This window comes from Monomorium pharaonis, chromosome 2, assembly GCF_013373865.1.
Source record: "Monomorium pharaonis isolate MP-MQ-018 chromosome 2, ASM1337386v2, whole genome shotgun sequence".
Taxonomy (NCBI): Eukaryota; Metazoa; Arthropoda; class Insecta; order Hymenoptera; family Formicidae; genus Monomorium; species Monomorium pharaonis.
The window spans coordinates 9,919,174-9,938,082 of NC_050468.1; the positions used below are offsets into that span (position 1 = coordinate 9,919,174).

Sequence of the window (18,909 nt, forward strand, 5' to 3'; positions counted from 1 at the left end):
TTTCCCGAGAAGGTGCAGCTTTTCGGACCTCGAACAAGCGTAGTTCTATCTTAATATTAAAATTTTATGTATATATTTTTTTAAATATTTCAATATTTATAATTTTATATATTTAATAATGATATATAAAATAAGCATTAGAGCAGATTTTGCGTAATATAATCTGCCATTAATCATACATTTTAATAGGAGGCTCAAAGAAATATTATTCATAAAAGCATTATATTTTTTTATTACAAATATATTTATTTTTGTTGGATATAAAAATCTTTTAGAAATCTTCGAAAGCGCGTGAACGTAAGTATTATAATATATACAAGAAATAAAGTTGATTTTTCCTCCAGAAGTATCGAAAATAATTCGTCGTCTGCATATGAGAAATGTTTGAACTTAAAGTTTAGCAGTCTCTTCGAGAAAAATATTAGTAATATATAAGTCTATTCTATTTTATTCGTAAATAATTCACGCACCAATGTAGAAAATACTGTTGTTTTGTATAAAATTATAAAAATTGAATAATAATAAAAACAATATTAATCGTAAAATAACTAGCTGTATTGGAATATATTTCGCTATTTGCGAAAAATAATTTTCTAATGGCAAGCTGCATGATCGCTATATATGAGTGCATTAATTAATTTTTGCACATATAAATCACGCATGTTACAAAGTAGAATTATACCTTAAAACTTAATTAAATTGGAAAATTTAGAATATAGTTTGCAGTTCTTCAGAGTTTCTTAAAGAATGCTATATCTCTTGACTTGTCACCATAACTTTAATCATTTCAAGTTAAATTAACATACTGCATTATTTGCTCCCTATGAGATCTATACATAAATACGCCAAAAATATGATTTTTTTACTTGTCTAATTTTAGTTAGACTTCAACTTTTATTAGGCATTTATGGAAAATTTGATTCGTGTATGTACATTTCCATTATCGATATCGTGGATTTAAATCTTGCGCTAAATCAATGCGAATGTTATCAATTATATCAAATATCATTATAAATTTGATTAGACTAATCGAACTAATACCAAAGCTGCTTGATAGAGCAGATGTTCGTTCACTTTACACTTCATGCATGTATTTTGCATCTCGAAAACGAAAGCGCGTCATGATCTAAAAATTTGTAGTTCACTAATGAAATCCACACTGTAAAAGATTTGTGTAAAATTACAACTATAATAGTGACTCACTTTGAGACCCACCATAAAGTTATAAATTTTCGCGTCTATAATTTTACAGTACACAAGAAAAAATATCCATGCAGCACAAGATATTCTATGAACATCCTAGAATATTGTATGAACACATTTTAGATATTCAGAGAATATTCTAGGATGTTCATAGAATATCTTGTACTGTATGAGTAATTTTAATTTGTAATAAATTTGTTTATAGTATATACACAAGTGTAAAATGCAAATGTAAAAGTGATTGCAAATTTTATATATAAAATTGCAGGCACATAAAAATTTACAACCATTATAGTGGATCTTAATATTATCCACTATCATAGTTGCAATTTTACACAATTTTTTTACAGTGCACAACCCGGTTACATTTTGCTAGTAAACTCTATTTGACGCAAATTTCTAAGTAAGGCGCGATCTATCATCTAATTATTGCCGCCTTTTTTAAAAATAAACTAGAATTAGCAGCAGGTAAATGGCTTTTCGTGTATGCCATGTGCAATACTGGTATTTTGCGGACTCTCCTCGACGGAGGGCGAGGGCAGTATATCGTCGTTTTTGAGAAAGTTGTTAGAATCGGAAATCTTGAGTGTAGTGTTCACATCATTATTGTCCGACGCCATTCTCTGTAGACTCGTGGCGATCGCCAGAAAAACGGTTTCTACTCCCTCATTTTGTAGCACCGAAATCTCATGATATGTAGCACCAATTGACGTGGCGTACTTCCGACCCTCCTCACCGTCTACTTGACGCTGTTGCACCAGATCTGACTTGTTGCCGATCAAGGCTAGCACCATCGTCTCCTCCACATTCTGTTGTAGCTCCTTCACCCAACCCTTGATCGCGGCGAAGGTGTTATACTGTGTAAGATCGAACACCAACATAGCCGCGTTGGAGTTCCTGTAGTACATCGGCGCCATGGAGCGAAATCTCTCTTGGCCAGCCGTGTCCCATACCTATATATAAGAGGGATTTTAATTCTTCTTTTAAACATTGTTAAGCTCAATACTGTTGTTAGATAAAACGTGAATTTTTATGACATGAAAATGACGATATAACAATATCGCGACAACCGAAGCAAAGTAGGTGGATTAATGGATCGGGGGTTAATTGGAAAATAACGCGAATGAGAAATGTTGACATCTTGTGTTAATTCGTCATCAAAGCGATACACTAAATCTATTAAATCTAATTTAATTTTTAAATTAATGGAACTTTAATATAAAGCGTAGCAGAGAAATGTGATTTTTTAAAAGCCTACTTGCAATTTTATCCTCGCATTATCCAAATTGATCTTGCAGTTGAAGAAAGACGCTCCTATCGTGGGACTTGCTTGATCGAAATTTCCCAAATAACGTCCGATCAAGCTCGTTTTACCAACACCTGAAAATGGTATCGTCATTTGTGCGCTAATAATACTTGTGTACGATTGTTTAATTTTAGCGTTGACAGTTGATAACATTCATCGAACATCGTTCTACGTACAAAAAGAAATTGATCCTCTTATCTGATGTCGTATTTCAGACTATATATAGAATCGAGTCTTCGATATCATGAATAAATTTTCGCGCAGCCAATTGCATCTATTATAATTATGTTTATTTTACTGTTTCTTTTTAAACAAATTATCACATTTCTTTAAATAAACGCACGAAAATTCAGCCATCAAAACTAATATAAAATGTAACAGCAAGAATATTAGGTGCATTTCTTTTATAAATAATATAATTTTTATTTTAGAAAATTACTGTCAGATTTCAAGATAAAATTCTATTTATAATATTATACGCCATGCACTTTAATGCATATTTTTATTTTAGTATGTATTTTATATGTGTGTATATTTTAGTATGTGCTTTATTTATTCTATCTTTTTTAATTTTGTATTGCACATAAAATCACGAGTAGAATTTTATTTCAAATTCTGACAAATCTCGTAGATCGTTCAAGATAGGTTTCGCACCGCTATTCTTATAATGCATAGCAATGATTGACTAGCACAAGGTGCTAATGTTCAGCATTAGTTTTTATGTGAGGTAGACCGCGTCGTTTACGCGGTTGCCTTTCTGCAATTCGTGAAGCGAAGCTCGAGCGAACAGGAAGCGACGCAAGGTATTCCGCATATCGTCGCATTAAATCCCCTCGAGACATAATCGCGACGATTTCTAAAAGAAAATGCGAGTATTTTCTCTATGATTATTTTCTATTCTATCCATGCCTAAACTCATAACTCTCCGACTACGTATGTTTTTTTATCTTCCCACTACACGCTTGAATCGCGTCCAATGCTATTTTGGCCTATCATAAAGTTTAAAAAAAAAAATCAGAAAAATTTATAAAATATCTATTAGCATTACACAATTAAAAATTTTATACTTATTTTTATAAAAGAGCATTTGCTTATTGAATAATTTATTTTTTATAAATTTTGAAATACGTGCGCGAGTAACGAACTTTGTTCGTCATTTAGAACTCTACACTTTTTGGTGATAATTAAATAAAAAAGTTATGATTTTTTAAGGAGACATGTTGATTAAAACCATTTTTTTTTTTAATAATAAGCAAAATTATTACTTACAGAAAAAGTCACATGTGATCTATGCAGGACTTTTACGCTCGTTTATTAATTAGATCTTTCGTAAAGATTCTGGAATCTCGAGTCTCTTCTATCATCTATTTTTTTTTAGAAAAAGGAACTAAGTAATTTTATTGTTTTACAGTTATGAGTATATGTTATTTTCCTCTCTGATCTCGAACACCATGTGTATAGTGCTTGTCTTTTTGCGACGTACGACAAAGCGCGTATGTGCGCAAGGTCATGTTATTCGCGAAGCGAGACTCGAGCGGGCAGACTGCTATTATCCTCCGCAATCGCGACGAGTGCCAGAAGATACAAGTGTGATAGAGTCTGTTAAATTATTAGCACGACTGGTCGTCCGATTACTTAATCCTTACAATTAATGATTCGTAAATGAGGTACCGACTAGAGTGTTTTTGTCGTTGGATATTTCATACGATTGATTATAGATTATAAAGATCGACATTGGATAGGAACAGGGGAATGAATTATTATTACGCAATGTTTAATCAATTGGGATACTCATGAAATATATATATTTTTAGATCTATATATTTTTAAAGATCTGCGCGCGCCATAATTAGCTACCTGTTAGACCTTATTAATCATATACTGGCTACGTGATTATTGAAATAAAATTACTAAAGTCATTTTTATAGTAGTCGGTCATCAACAAAACAAAGAGTCACTAGTTGACGACAGTCGTAATTAATTCGTTGCACCAATATGCAATTTGTTGTCATGTATACGTAAATTATGAATTTCACATGATCATGCTTCTTTCGCGTTTTTTCTTCATGATTTAATAAAATGTAAATTAATATCGGAATTGCTTGTAAAGTGCTACGTGATCGTATTTTATTATATTTCCCTGATTAAATATTGTGTAAGTATTATGAACCAAAAAACGAGAAAGGAGAAGGAAAAGACTTGTGGGAGACATTGAGTAACGGTAAAATCATATATTATTGTATTATTACTCATATATTATTATATTATTTACAAAATTAATCGAAAAAATTTAACTATTTAAATTATTTCCACTTGATGAGAAGACAAATAAAAAATGTAATGCTGGCAATGTTTCGAAGAGTTAAAAATTTCAACGTATTAATTATTTTGTGAATACTACTACATTTGGATATATTTGTATTTTACAGATCAACGTAATTACACGATGCAGTCACGATTCCGCTGTTGCGCATCGGTGAGTCAGATATATAATCTTTTATTTTGATTAATGCAATGAATCTGCGGAAATTATTGTAATCATGTAAGACGTATACTGAGAGAAAAATGTCGAAGTATTGAGAAACAAATATTTCTTGTGATAATTTCTTCGATATTTGTTATAAAAAATTTATTTGTAAAAACGAAATATATATTTCGGTGAAATATTCTGTGAAATATACTTCTGAAATATATTTCTGTAAAATATATCTTATTTAAAGAGATAACATCCAGTGTGCGTAAATATAAATAATTTATTTGCTAAAAATAAAACATTTAATTTGCCCTATTTAAATAAGCCATTTATTAGAGAAAAATAATTAAATTTTTTAAATGAGAAATAGTGTATATTTTACTCCAAAAATTTTATTTCTAAGAAATAAATCAATTAATAAGAAAAATGAAATGCATTTTATAGAGATATATAATTTGTTTTCATAAATAAATTTTTTTCTAACAAATAAATATCGAAGAAAACATTATAAGAAATATTTGGTTCTCAATACTTTGACTTTTTTCTCTCAGTGTATATTATTTGTATGATAAAAATTACAAAGTTAATTAAGCGATAAAAACGAAGATCATCGTGCTACGAAAATTATAATGATAGATAACAAGACGGTACATGTGTACCGAAACGTATGAGCGTGAACTTTACACGATACCATTGACCAACTTTAAGATTGCTATTAAAATTACTTAAAAATTAATTATGATCTTAGTATCTTTATATTAGAATTGACTTCGATCAATTTTAACTTTCTTCTTTTAATGCAATTTTATCAGTACACTTCAAAAGTGCATTATTATTCTAATATGTGCGTGTGTAATTTTCCTATTTATTTAACATATTATGTTTCTATTATATCTAATAAATAATAAGAAAATTATATACCAAGCAATAAAGTATATATATCAAGCAAGGAAATAAAGATTCGTGTGTATATAAATTCATTTATGTAATTCACATCTGACATATAGTTAGAGTTTTGTAGTATACTTTTTATCAATATGGTCGATATATCGTTAGCCGAATGCGAGTATTTACAAAATGATTAGAGTAAGAAAGATATATGTTGTATGTAGACTAGTTTTCATTTCTTTATCATATTTACTTGCGTTGTATTGAAAAAGACTGTCACGCGTAAATGTTGACCTCCATTCGAAAATGTATAATAATGCGACCGTAAACATTAACTACACAAATCTAGATATTTAGCTTAGAACTTAAAAGACTGTTGAAAAGAATTTAAAAAAAAGAAACAAATGAGAAAATCTCGATAGTAGGAAAATGATTAAAAAAAACAAACCGCAAAATGCGTTTGTCAGCACGTAATTATTTATCTCTATATCAATCATGAAATTGTTCCTATAACAATCGTAGAGATAACGATCGCAAAACCACCAAACGCTTCGAGGAGAATTCAGAAAGCGGCTCGAAACGTTTGCAATCTTTTACGATCGTTATCTCTGCGATTGCAAGGATAATCGTATGCCTAAGTAGAACATAAATATCTCAATAATATTATATGGATATTATTTTGTCACTTGATAACGTCATAATGATGTTATAAGAATATCCTTTATATACTAGGTATAAGTGACAAATAAATAAAGTCATGCTACTCTTCTGATGTTATGATATTGTATTCTATCAGTGTATATATTAACGCAATTATTTACACGCGTAAAAAATTAATTTCATTAGTCAAGGATTGAACTACAAAATGAAAGCATTAGTGTATGAAAACACTGTTTTTTTTTCCTTCGACTTCAAACGGACTTTATTATCACACAACGCGATCGAGTACGCACTAGACAATTACGACACGTCTTTAGCCTCGTGCGTAAGCAGCGTGTGAGATATAGAATCATATTGAATCATATGCGAAACTGCAGGCTGGTGAGTAACGTTCACTTAACCTCAACCGTGCGATACAACAAAAGATGCACCAGGAACAATGGGACGCGATAACCAGCGACCGAGGTATGAGGACTATGAGGTCGCCATCCGCGGCGTCAGGTGTCCTCCCGTTGGCATTACATAATGATAATTGGGCGGTTCGTTGTCATCTCGTTTACTGTTGAGCGCTTACCTTGTGAACCCAGCATTACTACTTTTCCCTCTATCGTCTTCATGTTGCGTTCGACGCACTACATAATCGTATCGGGATGTCCGCGCCGCCGAAGCGAAGCTCTCGCGCACCGCACGATTAGGCGAACAATAGCACGGCCGTTTTGACGTTTCCCACGCTTCTAGCGAGTAGTTATATTATTGTTCTGATCGGTAACCCAAACTCGTCCGCCAATCTTTCTCTCTCTCCGAAGCCACTCTCTGAAACCGTTGCCATCTTCCAACGGTATTCGACGGCTTCTGCTGCCGCCTCCTCCTTCAGTTGATAACAATTATCAATCGGCAGCCAATAGATAATAGACTGATGATTTGATTCGCCGCGTAAGATCGCGCGAGACGTGATTCAAGTGAACGATTGAATCACCATTAGATTAAATTAAATTAAACATATCGCGATATCGTATTTATCACCGTCATTCGATAAGTTATCTACGGAGTGTGGTAACGCTTAAGGATTTGTGTTATTGAATAATTTCGCGTGTGTATGCGTTTCATATATCTCTTTACAGATGGCTGTCTCCTACATCCATTTCTCATTTTGATAATACCCCACAATGATGAATAATTTGCATAATCATCTAGATTTAGTGAATTCACTCTCGAGTATTCAGTGTATATACATATAGTACAAATGTCGCGTACATTTGCACATCTTCTTTTTTTAAGGCAGCGTGGTAAACGTGCGTCCCAGAAGAAATCGAAATAAGATAAAACGGGTCAATAAACAATTATTTTCTATTAAAATATAATTGTTAAACATTATATTTTATTTGCATTCCTTGATTTTAAAAAAGTCGATAATTGTACATACATTTATGCGCTATTTTTTGGGTAGATATATTTTTAGAGATTCGCCAGTTTTCTATTCGAGCAGTTTATTTCTACAAAGCATTTATAATATCGAGCATCTGTTTTTATACGATGAAACTTGTCTCCCATTTTAACAACAGCGCAACTTAATTAATATTAAATACGGCATACGTGCGGGTAATTAGTTAACGTTGAATTTATCTTGATATCAAAAGTCGCGCGTACAGACCGTTGCACGTCGTGTATGTGTGTGTGTGTGTGTGTGTGTGTGTGTGCGCGCGTGTGTGTGTGTGAGACTTCGTTATATTTTATCACGGGGAATTACCCTCATTTTCGATTTCATGCAGGGATCGGCGTTTTACGGTGTGTCGCATCGCGCCGGGGCGCGCAGACGTTAGTTTAATTCGTATTACTTCCCTCATAAATCCGTCGGGACTCCGTGCGCGTCTGCAGGGCGACAGTATAACGCGGTGCATAACGTAAAATTCATATATGTACTCGCGCGTATGTATATCGCGGTAAGCGTTCGTCGAAGGACGACCTGCCGGGGAGGAGGGTAGAATCGTAGACCAGGAAACCACGAGACCGAGAGGAAGAAATAGAGAGAGAGAGAGAGAGAGAGAGAGATAGAGAGGGAGGAACCTCCATGGATTCCGTCGCTCGTTTTCGATCTCACCCCCGCCGAGCGGGGGTTTTTCCCTCTCTCCCTCCCTCTTCCCGTCCGTCTTCTCTCTTTGAGTCGGGACTGTTCCGATTCCAGGCAGTTTTTGCTGAAACATCGTACCGTTGATCCGGCATTTTCCAGGCCGCTTGGTTTATCGCTCGGCTTGATCCCTCTGTTCGTACCGCGGTGTTACAAGCCCCTGCAATCGATGTTTTCGTCCTATCTTTCTTACTCGGGCTACGTTCTTACGGCCTCCTCTCTTCTTCTTTCCGCCCTCTTTCCGCCCCCTTTCCGCCACCGCGCCGGCGCTCCTCCCTTCCGCGCTGTCTCCGTTATCGGAACTTATGTATATATTTCCTTTTATCCCTTGCGTTTCTCTCTCTCTCTCTCTCTCTTTCTCTCTCTCTCCTACTTTTTCCAACCTCGGCAGATAACCGTCGCCGCAGTTTGTCTCTCGACTCTTATAGTTACATATACGCGGCGATGTAAAGCTCTGTACAGTCCCCTGACCGCGCATTCAAGACCTCGATCTCAGGGAAGGAATCGACTTGCGACTATCGAGTGAAGTTACAATAGAGATACATTACGCGGCGCGCCGGGTAGAATGGAGTTTCGTCGAATTTATTTCTCGAGGAACGATTTAAAAAACGAGGTGTCCGTAATATCGATGAGATATGGACTCTTTATCTCTTCCGTTAGGATCTTGCTTACAGCATTCAACTTATGATAATTTCGCCATGTATTTTGACAATTCCTTCGCGAATGGCCGCCTGCCTGCCTGCCTGCCTGCCTGCCTGCCTGCCTGCCTGCCTTTGAGCAACCGATCCCCCACGATCCGACGATCTCGTTTGTCCATTAACTCGGTTCCCTTTAATGCATCGTAGTTGCGGCTCCTCCACGGTGTTTTGACACTCGCCGATGCGTAACGTCGACCACTATAACATGCCGCCCGGTCCATTTTGCAACGCGATTTATTTGCGTCACCCTTCCACCCTTCCCGAGAATCGTCGCGACGCTCGCTGCCGATAGAATCATTGTCGTATTTCATAGAGGGGGCAACGGGGGAAGTGGAATCCCCCGGAAGTGGACGAAGTGGTGCAATCCCGAAAGATTGTGCGCGCCGCGCAGACAGGAAGCGCGCGGTCAGAGGATATAAATTGAATCGCGAGGGGGTGGGATTTCGCATCCGACGCGTAAAAGTGACTTCGCACGCCCTTTAAATCGTCAATGCGCTGCCACTGTCTTCCCCTCCCCTGGAGTTCCATCCGCTTTATTGCGGCGCTAGACAACCATTATGGAACGGAAGATGCCAATAATTTTCGTGGCGCGCCGCGATTACGTCGCTTGTCTAACTCGGCGGGGCAGTCCGCTGCCCCTTAATTCGATGTTCTGGACTTTCGGATGTGCTCTTTTATTCGGTCCCACTCTTCTCCCCTGCTCCCGTCCTCGTAATGTAACATTAACGTAGAATAAAGATATGTTTTCTTTTCTTGACGCTGTGTAATCGAATGAATCTGAAGCTAACATAAGGAACAAGTATTTATATCACTTGATCTTCTTAACGGACGTTCAAAAAATACTTTGTTTCGCAGAACGAAAGAAGATTATGATGCGAATCGTTATATATTCGCAAAAAAGAAACGATACTCATTGTTAATTAAAGCTGTCGCGGATATGGCCGCGGGATTAGCCCAAAGTATTCTCGTACCGGTCGCACGGTGACCTGTGGCTAGCCGTTGGCTTAGATACACGGGGGCTTAGATTCGCCTTGGGTTTGCTTTAGGCCACCCTCACGAAGGCGATACGTCAACGTCATAATGGGGGTCATAAATCCAGCTCGCACGCGCCTAAACCTCGCTCGCTCGTGGGGAGGCCGCACGCGGACCGCGCATCGCAACCGTCCATAATCCGCGTGTTCATACCTCTGCCTTAGTTTGCACGCCGACTTCATTGGATATTCTACAGACTTCATCCGTCATGCTATATAGTTATAGTTATAGTTGTACGCTCGGAACGCCGTGAGAAAATGCCTATGGGCAAACAAACACAGAGATTATTGTTATTAATTCCATTCCATTCTAATGGATCGAAACAACAGTACCAGAGATGTGCAATATGCAGTACGATAGAAAATATATTTTGTTTATAGAAAAACTTATTTCAATATTCTCTAGAAGGAAAATTTATCAAAATCGCGCATTCTTAAAACCCCGTTTTCCCTCTACACCTTTTAACGACGATTTATGTAATTCTTGATATTAATTATGCTGTAGAGCAACGACGTAGGGGGTGCTATAATAATGGTATCGCGTTAACATTATTTTACACACCCGTTATCACAGTTTCGCCTTGCAGGTGCTAGAATCTAGATTATTCGAGCTATATACGTACGTTAATTAACCGAAAACAGTTTGTAGAAATAATTTCACCTTATCGCGCGAGTAAGACGAACGAAATATAAATCTACTCTACATTTTCTCTTATTCCACGCTAACTCGAGCGTGTTTTGTTCTTCTGAAATCAGTGATAGTAGTCGCTGCGGTCCCTCAAGTGGCAGTGTCGTTGATGGCGAAATGTAAGTGATGGCAGTAACCTCGAAGTTATCGTGCGGCGAACAGGGTCGTAACGAGCATATCAAGCGTAGAACGCAGGTTACCGGTCGAAGGTTGACATTCTGCCACGGTATTATGGCCAATAAGGATTGTTTATCCTGATGTAACGCACACGCGATCGTACGTCAGGCGACATTGTCACTGTAAACTCGTCGTAGTCGCTGTCAGCTGTCGCTACTAAGCGGAATGATTAAAGTTATGTTTATGACCTATTTAATGTCAAACGAAAACGGGGAAAAAAACGGAAGAATTTTTTTTGAAAGAATATTTGTTCGAAATAAGCTGAAGAAGGTAGATTAAGGATATCATAGTGAGTACAATGTGGTCGTTGACAGATGCATAAAATATTTCTCGTTGTCTTTTAAGACGATCTGTCGTCAGTAATAGATGCTATGATTTCCCAAGAGATTCTCTCTCTCTCTCTCTCTCTCTCTCTCTCTCTCTCACACGTATCAGAGTGTTACTACATTTCTATACGAACGCGTGTGACCATCTATCTTTGTTATATTATAATTGAAAATATTTTGCTTGAAATTACCGTATTGTCGTAACACAATTGGTACTAATAGAATAATTACGAAATCGTAATAAATATTTCAATGTTACAATGCATCTATTGATGGTCCGCAGAATTTGGAAATATTTATGTTCTCGTTGGAGCAGGTCATTGGATTACATGCTACACTCGATTCGCTTGTATCGGTTTTGCTGCGGCAAGTAGGTTAATGGCGAAACCATTTCGAGACCTTTAACGTCGGTATCGCGAAGCGATAGTTTCAATTCAATTTGGGGGAGTCAATTATGTGAGAACGGCGGATGCGCTTTTAGATTATTCGCGATAAAGCATTCGCGATAAAGTGAATTATTGTGAAAATATTCATTTATTCGCTTTAGAATTACATGTATAATATTACGCATATAACACGTATAAAAATAACAATGAGTGGGAAAATTGGTTTTATTTTAATAGCTAATGTATAATGGAATAATGAAAATGGGAAATATACAGATATATAATCCCCCCGGCTTGCAAAATGCGAAATGATGAAATAACATGAAGCAATAACGTAATTGGTATCTGAAAATCCGCATGAAAGCGGAACGCGACGTGAAATGTCGAGCAGCCGGGAGACGATAGAAAAGTGTTGAGGAGGCCGGATAATTTTTATCAGAGTGGAAATTTAATTTTCTTGAAAGCAAAAAAGAGCTATGCGACGCGACCGGTGAAGAAAACTCGCAATAATGCGGCGCCTGCAATCCGCAGTTTCAACCAAAACCATACGATCATTAAATAAACGCAGCAATGTTTCAAACGATATCGATCCTATTTCCTCCTTCGAAGGGAAAGAAAAACGCGTTGATGTAACGCTTATCATTTGTCAATGTGGGAAGCATCGATTTAACCATCAATTCGCGAGTATAATTCCGACTCGAATTTAATTATCGAGTATTATTAAATGTAAAGAAACGTTGGAGTAAGCTGAGAGTGCATAACGTTCCTATTTACCGAAATGTCGGTTGATACGAAAACGAAACGGGGTTTCGAGAGGCGGGAGAGAGTGGTATGAGAGCGCGTGCGTGCGTGCGAGCGAGCGACGGAACGTCGCCTCCGTCTTCGACGAAGACGAAGACGAAGACGACGACGGCGACACTTGCTGGTCGCCAAGAGCAACGTAGCAACAATCCCGTTTAGTACTCCCAGCATGTCTGCGCGGTGGAGAGTACAGAAACGTGGTAGTGGCGGCGGCAGGCGAACGAGCTCTGTGGTGGTGCCAAGGGGAGGGTGTGCACGAAGGGTGGATGAAAAGTGAAGAGTGGGGTACCAGGATACGAGACGGCTGGCTAGGATGGTGTTGCGGGGTGTCGAGGGGCGCGCAGGAGGATGACGGAGGCAGTCGGAGGATACAGGGGATCGGGTGGAGAGCCGAGGCAGAAAGGGGGTGGAGGAGGGTAGTCTGGGTGGTTGGTTGGTGATGCATTGCGCGAACTCCCCGCGGCGAGGTCACGTGACTCGTACCCCCGGCCTATCATTGATCGCTCCCCGGAGGAACGTCGGACACACTGTACTCACCAAGCATTGTACCTTGCACCTTACCAGTTTTCGGAGGGCAATCCTCAAAGCCGAAGAGAGACAGAGAAATGGCGAGGTGGACGGAAAGAAGATGTTTCCACCGGCGACACTTCGAGACGTCGTTGTCCTCCCGGCGTTCTATGATTTTCACCCCTTGCCGTTTGCGAAATTTTATTTCAACTCGCGTATCCTTCACTTTTTTTGATAGAAATACAGCCTTTTGCCCTTTTATTAAATCTTTATAACGGATATGCAAAAGTAGGAACGATACGATTATCCTGCACCTCATCGATCAGTGTCACGATAACAATGCAGTCCTTTATGACACGCGGTGATATCAGTAATATTGCAAACGATAAATATTCCGGTTGTGTTTTTCGGAATATTAGGATGCAAAGTAGGATAATACTTGAATGTGTGAGCGCCAAGTGGGAACATGCGAAGCTATTTTTTCCCTGACAGAGACCAGGAAGACACTTTAGCAGAGTGTTACACCTGAAAAATTCCTATCTTTCTTTCTCCGTGTTATTCGCTGCTTCGCAACAAGCGTTCTCCTCGCGAAATAGGTTGTAATATAATAAAATAGGACAAGCTAAATATTTTATACTCTCGTACATAGAATGTTATACGTGAAATAACCCGGTCGCGCGCGTATCTCGTAGAGAATATCGCGGAGAGACAAAGAGAAATATTACACAGCAGAGCGCTTCCATTTAGAACATAATAATTTATACGCTTTGAAGAATTGAAATTTCCTATATTTCACATACATGGCGCGCGGAACCAGAATAAATATTAATTATTTTAAAATGCACGGGGGATAATCACAATTCCGAACAGTCGACGCGATGTTATGGTTAATTCTCCCTGAACCTCGCACCCGGGGCTTCCATACATCGAAATAGACAGAATAATTTATGGTTACACGTCGAGCGATGAAGCTAATTAGCAAATGATATTTAACGGCGTGATAACGCGCTCTCGCGCGTGTCCGTACACTGACGCGAAACCGTGCAGCATCCGTTTCGAATTCGTTCAATGTATAATTATGAAAAATCTATGTCATTTGTGTGCTTTATATGACTCCTACTGATCGTTACACGTGTGAACGCCACCAATGGCGCTCCTGCTATCAGATTACAGTCGCTGTTACAGATTTATTGACATTTTCATTCGCGTCTTGTATCGTACAAAAAGCAGTTAACGATTAATACATGTAATCATAACGTATAAATTATTTAGGGTATACCTGAAATGATTTTTTCAGGTAAGGGGGAATTTTAAAATGCTTCTGAGCATCGATATTTAGCTCAATAACTGTGTTTCAAGATTGACGAAATTGTCGACGCACAGTTTATATGAGCTGAGAATATCAAATTAATAAAAAAAATTAGAATTCAGCATTCAGATCTGCTGTAGACCGAATAGGCGATCTTAACCTTATCTATATATTTGAAACATTTATCGGTCGGAGAATTAATTTACTATTATCGCATAACGTATAGAACTCAAAAAGAGAACGTATACGCGTTACATATTTTCGGAAGAAAATGTTTTAATATCTGGAAAATCTCGCGTTGCTAGACTTCTTCGCACAAATAGAATTACAAATAAAATTTTCATCCAGTTTATCGACAAATACAAGTGTTCCGGGATCGTTTATCGCATTTATTGTACAGATTCTTGCTAATAGGAAAATAATAACGGCGAACAAAGGGCCGCCGGCAGCTCGCCGACGATCCCGAGGTGACGTTCGACGGGAATTGGAATTTCCTGCGGTTCTTTTGTGATGCAAAGAGAAGAGGCCGGGAAACACCGGCGTCGATGCGAGCGGGAGACGGCGATGTCTTTTAGAATTAAATAGTTACGACACCCTCAAAGGCCAGCTGCTTGGACTTGGAATCTCGGCTCTCGCAACCCTCCCTCGCAACCTGCTCCTTTCCCGCGAAAACTCTTTAAATCGCTCTTTTCGCTCCCGGTGAGAGAATTTATTAAAAGGGTGAAGTCGAAGAAAAGAAGGGTAAGCAACGCCGGGATCTAAAAGCGGGTCGAGCTTTAATATATTTTGATTGATAGGATTAGCACTTCCTCGATTCCGTGGGACGGACGAGACTCTTAGTTGGGTAGAAAAATATAACATCAGGAACCGCGCAAATTCTCCTGCGAAAAGTATCTCCATAAAAAATGATGGGAACTCTGGAGAAAAGCGATTACGAAAATCTCCGTATAACACTCGTGTCAAACATCATACGTGTATGTGTATGTACATTTTTCAGGGATGCAAATGAATTCCGCTTTGTCTCCTGTAATTCCATAAACTCGTTCATCAGGATTGCGTGACAGATGGAATGGCGAAGAAAGAGGTTGAGTTTCAGGGAGATTCTGAGGAGAGGGTGGGGACGGATGAACCGGATGGTGGCAACGCGGAAAGCCGTGTAAGAAAGAACGAGAGACGAACAGAGAAATAGAGAGGGGAGAGGATGGGTACAAGAATAATTGAAGACGAGTTTCCTTCACTTCGCGGATAGGGGCGGTTGCACGAATGGGCGCGGGGGAGTAGGCTGTTGATGGAGGCAGCACCAGATGTTATCTTCCTCCTTGGGGTGACACCATCAACTTTTAGACAATGCGAGGACTTTTCGGCGAAATATCAAACTTCGGTCGCGTCTTGTCGACGCCAGCCTCCCTCCTCGCTCTCCTCATCCCACCTTGGCACAACTCCGCTCACCGATGACACAGTTGGCCGTTATTATTAAAATGTAAATTTCTCCGGAGATTTGTCTCCAGCGACGATATATCTGGAATTTGTCCTTATTACTGTAAGATCGTATTGCGCAGCAAATGTACATGTAAAGTCAAGAGCAAGATTGAGCGGATATTCAACAGACATCATAATTATATTAAGATTTACTTAATATTTTTTTTACTTTATTTAGATTTAAATTATCTATGAGGAATATTACCATTTATATTTTTATTAAAAATATAAAGATCAAAAGTTCTCTCTCTCTCTTTTTCTTTTTCCTAATATTAGCTATAAACTAAACTATCTGGAATTGAACAAAGTACTCGCGGTATAATCTTTGCATTTATCACGTCATTTATCTCACACTATCTTTCTGTTGATAAAATCGCATGGAGCTTTTTTCTCACTCCGTACATTGTCAAAAGTGGACTATTACTGACCAGTCGTATCAGTGTGAAGTAAAATGATCGTTCGGTCGCCATCTAGAAAGGGAAAATAGCAGTTGAAACGACCCTCTTTTTCTTTCGAAGTAACAGCAAGACGATTATGGCCATTCGACTCGCGGAAGGAAATCGAATGATTTGATCTTGGTGAGATAAAACTGAGGCGAGAGAAAAGACGAGAGAATAGAGAGAGGAACGAAGGCGAAACACGGCCAACTCGCAGTAGGAAATGGAGGTGAATTCAGGTACTCGAGGTCGGGAAAGGGAGACAGATACCACGATGCAAGATGGCAAGAAAATAGGGGTAGAGGGCTAAGTATGAGATCGGGTACCTTTATCGACGCCATCCTACTCGTAAATTGAATCAAAAGGAACGAAATGAGGAGATGACTTCGGAGGGGGTGGTGCGCGAGGCGACGACGACAGCGAAGGTATTTTACCGGGAGTTAAAATGGGCCCTTAATCAATGTCCCTTCTTAACTACAAGCCATGAGATAAACGGCCGGAAATGACGCCCCGATAAGAAAATTGCTTACCCGACATCTCAGCACGACGACTCTTTTGAAAATTGCTTCGCTTTCCCAACATCCGGTGCGTATCTTTGCCCCTTGGTAAACCATTATCAAAATTGATGTCTACCCTATCGACGATTTTATCCATCGACGACCTAGAAGGGGAAATAGGATGTTGTTTTAAAACGCGACATACTGTATTTGTATATTAAAGCAATCGTAGCGATTAGTGCTCAATATTAATGTAAATAAAAAAAGTACAATATAATATTTAATATGTTGAATATTTTGTATATTGGGTGACGTGCTATTTTTTTTATTTGCAAACTTGTACGAAGGTTTCGCGCCAATGGAGCTCATTACTCGTAGAACAGGTTACACCCTCGTTTACCGCGGCAATTTATTACAGATATCAATCTTTGGTATGTGAGTCCATGGCATTTGCATGCACAGGACGCTTCCCCGACGACAGGTGCGACCGCAGATAAGCGGTCGAATTTTTGGGCCAATTATTGGCATTTCGCAAAGCATTTCGGGCCGAGGATAAGCGATGCACTTAACGAGCATCGTGGCATAATACGTTCTTTTACTGATGCGGCTATGTTGAGGGCATGACGCAGGTGTTGCACTATCTTCGTGTGTCCGCAGAATGTCGATTGTTCCGTATTTGGTTACAATTTATTACACAAGATTACTGATTTACGATTGTGCGAGTCACCGGACAGACGAAACGTTATCATTTCTAACGTTTGCGTGTATGATTATGAACAAGCGTCATGTCTTTTAAATATCTATATCGGAATTTTAAATTATAAATACATCTTATGAATTATAATATAAATTTATATATGCTGTCTATAAATTGATAGTCCTAGTTATAAGTTATTTTAAGTTAAAATAATTTTTATTAATTTGTATAAATTTAACGATCAAACATTTAAAAAATGTTGTCAATATAAATAAATATATGTAATAATTTTAAACAAAAATTATTTTATATTTAATAAATTTGATTACAAAATTTTGAAAAATATTAAAAAATGTTTATATATAAGCTTAAATTATTTGACAGCATAATTAAATGTGCATTATTATATATGTATAAATATACCTTAATGTTAATAACGTTTTTATTGTATGTTATTGTATGTTTATTAACTAAATACTATATATATATTAAAAGTATCATGATTTCAAGGAATTATATTATATTATATTAAAAATATATTTAGAGAGTTAAAGACAACTTTTAGTTCTTTTTTCCTAAATATCAGCAATTAGATAATTTCATAGTACAATAATTACAAAAAATTAAAGAATGTAAAAAAATGTCTATAATTTTAAATTAATATACATCTGTAAGATATTTAATTTCACAAATTTGACTCCATTAGACTTAAGATCCATAATTAAGATTTGTATTTGGAACAATTATGTTCTTTTTTATAAAATGTAAAATATATAAAATACGTTAAATATTATACGTAAAATAATACGTAAAATGCCAGCATCTCTTTGTTAACAAGCTGATGACTTATCGATAATATAAATTGCTATTGAATGAATATGTACACAGAGAAAATTTTCTCGTACAATTTACTCTCAAAATCTGGTAATTGTGGAATAACGTGTCACCTCGAGGAATTTTATTATACTTTTTAGTGAAATTTACTAGACTTTTAGTAAATTTTACTAAAAAGTATAGTAAAATTCATCGAGGTTACACATTATCCCTAAATTACTAAATTAAATAATTACTAAACCATAATTACTAAATTTTGAGGATAAATTTTAAGAAAAAATTCTCTCCGTGTAAGACCGTCTGCTGATAGATAGAATTTTCGAAAAAAATCCGAGTTGCCGACCCCGCGAGTAGTTCATTATACGAGATATCTGGCGCAACACTGGT

The 18,909-nt window shown here is 37.5% G+C and overlaps 1 protein-coding gene and 1 long non-coding RNA gene across 4 annotated transcripts; both read right to left on the reverse strand.

Annotated features, from left to right (window-relative positions):
- Positions 1–225: 225 nt before the first annotated feature.
- On the reverse strand, positions 226–7,357 carry LOC105832076 (ras-related protein RabJ). 2 transcript variants are annotated; one of them, XR_004962140.1, is made up of 4 exons: positions 7,105–7,357; positions 2,462–2,583; positions 1,553–2,156; positions 226–1,185 (listed from the first exon to the last, which is right to left on the reverse strand). XR_004962140.1 is itself a non-coding variant. In XM_012672707.3 (3 exons), exons 1-3 carry the CDS (start codon positions 7,145–7,147, stop codon positions 1,662–1,664), a joined length of 660 nt encoding a protein of 219 aa, XP_012528161.1. In that variant the 5' UTR covers positions 7,148–7,357; the 3' UTR covers positions 226–1,661. The 2 variants fall into 2 exon arrangements, 1 of the variants encoding a protein (XP_012528161.1); XM_012672707.3 differs by having other exon boundaries at positions 226–2,156.
- A 569-nt stretch (positions 7,358–7,926) lies between these two features.
- On the reverse strand, positions 7,927–17,962 carry LOC105832077. Of its 2 annotated transcripts, none has more exons than XR_001138703.2 (2): positions 17,025–17,962; positions 7,927–10,646 (listed from the first exon to the last, which is right to left on the reverse strand). It is a non-coding gene; the product is annotated as an uncharacterized LOC105832077 (long non-coding RNA). The 2 variants fall into 2 exon arrangements; XR_004962141.1 differs by lacking the exon at positions 7,927–10,646 and adding an exon at positions 16,268–16,527.
- Positions 17,963–18,909: the final 947 nt, after the last annotated feature.

What these genes read in the sequence shown, in the direction of transcription:
- LOC105832076 (XM_012672707.3), bottom strand. Translation starts at nt 7,147, where the DNA reads ATGAAGACGATAGAGGGAAAAGTAGTAATGCTGGGTTCACAAG. An exon ending in AGTAATGCTGGGTTCACAAG is followed by an intron (nt 2,584 to 7,104) that starts GTAAGCGCTCAA and finishes TACCATTTTCAG; the next exon opens with GTGTTGGTAAAACGAGCTTG. An exon ending in ATGCGAGGATAAAATTGCAA is followed by an intron (nt 2,157 to 2,461) that starts GTAGGCTTTTAA and finishes TCTTATATATAG; the next exon opens with GTATGGGACACGGCTGGCCA.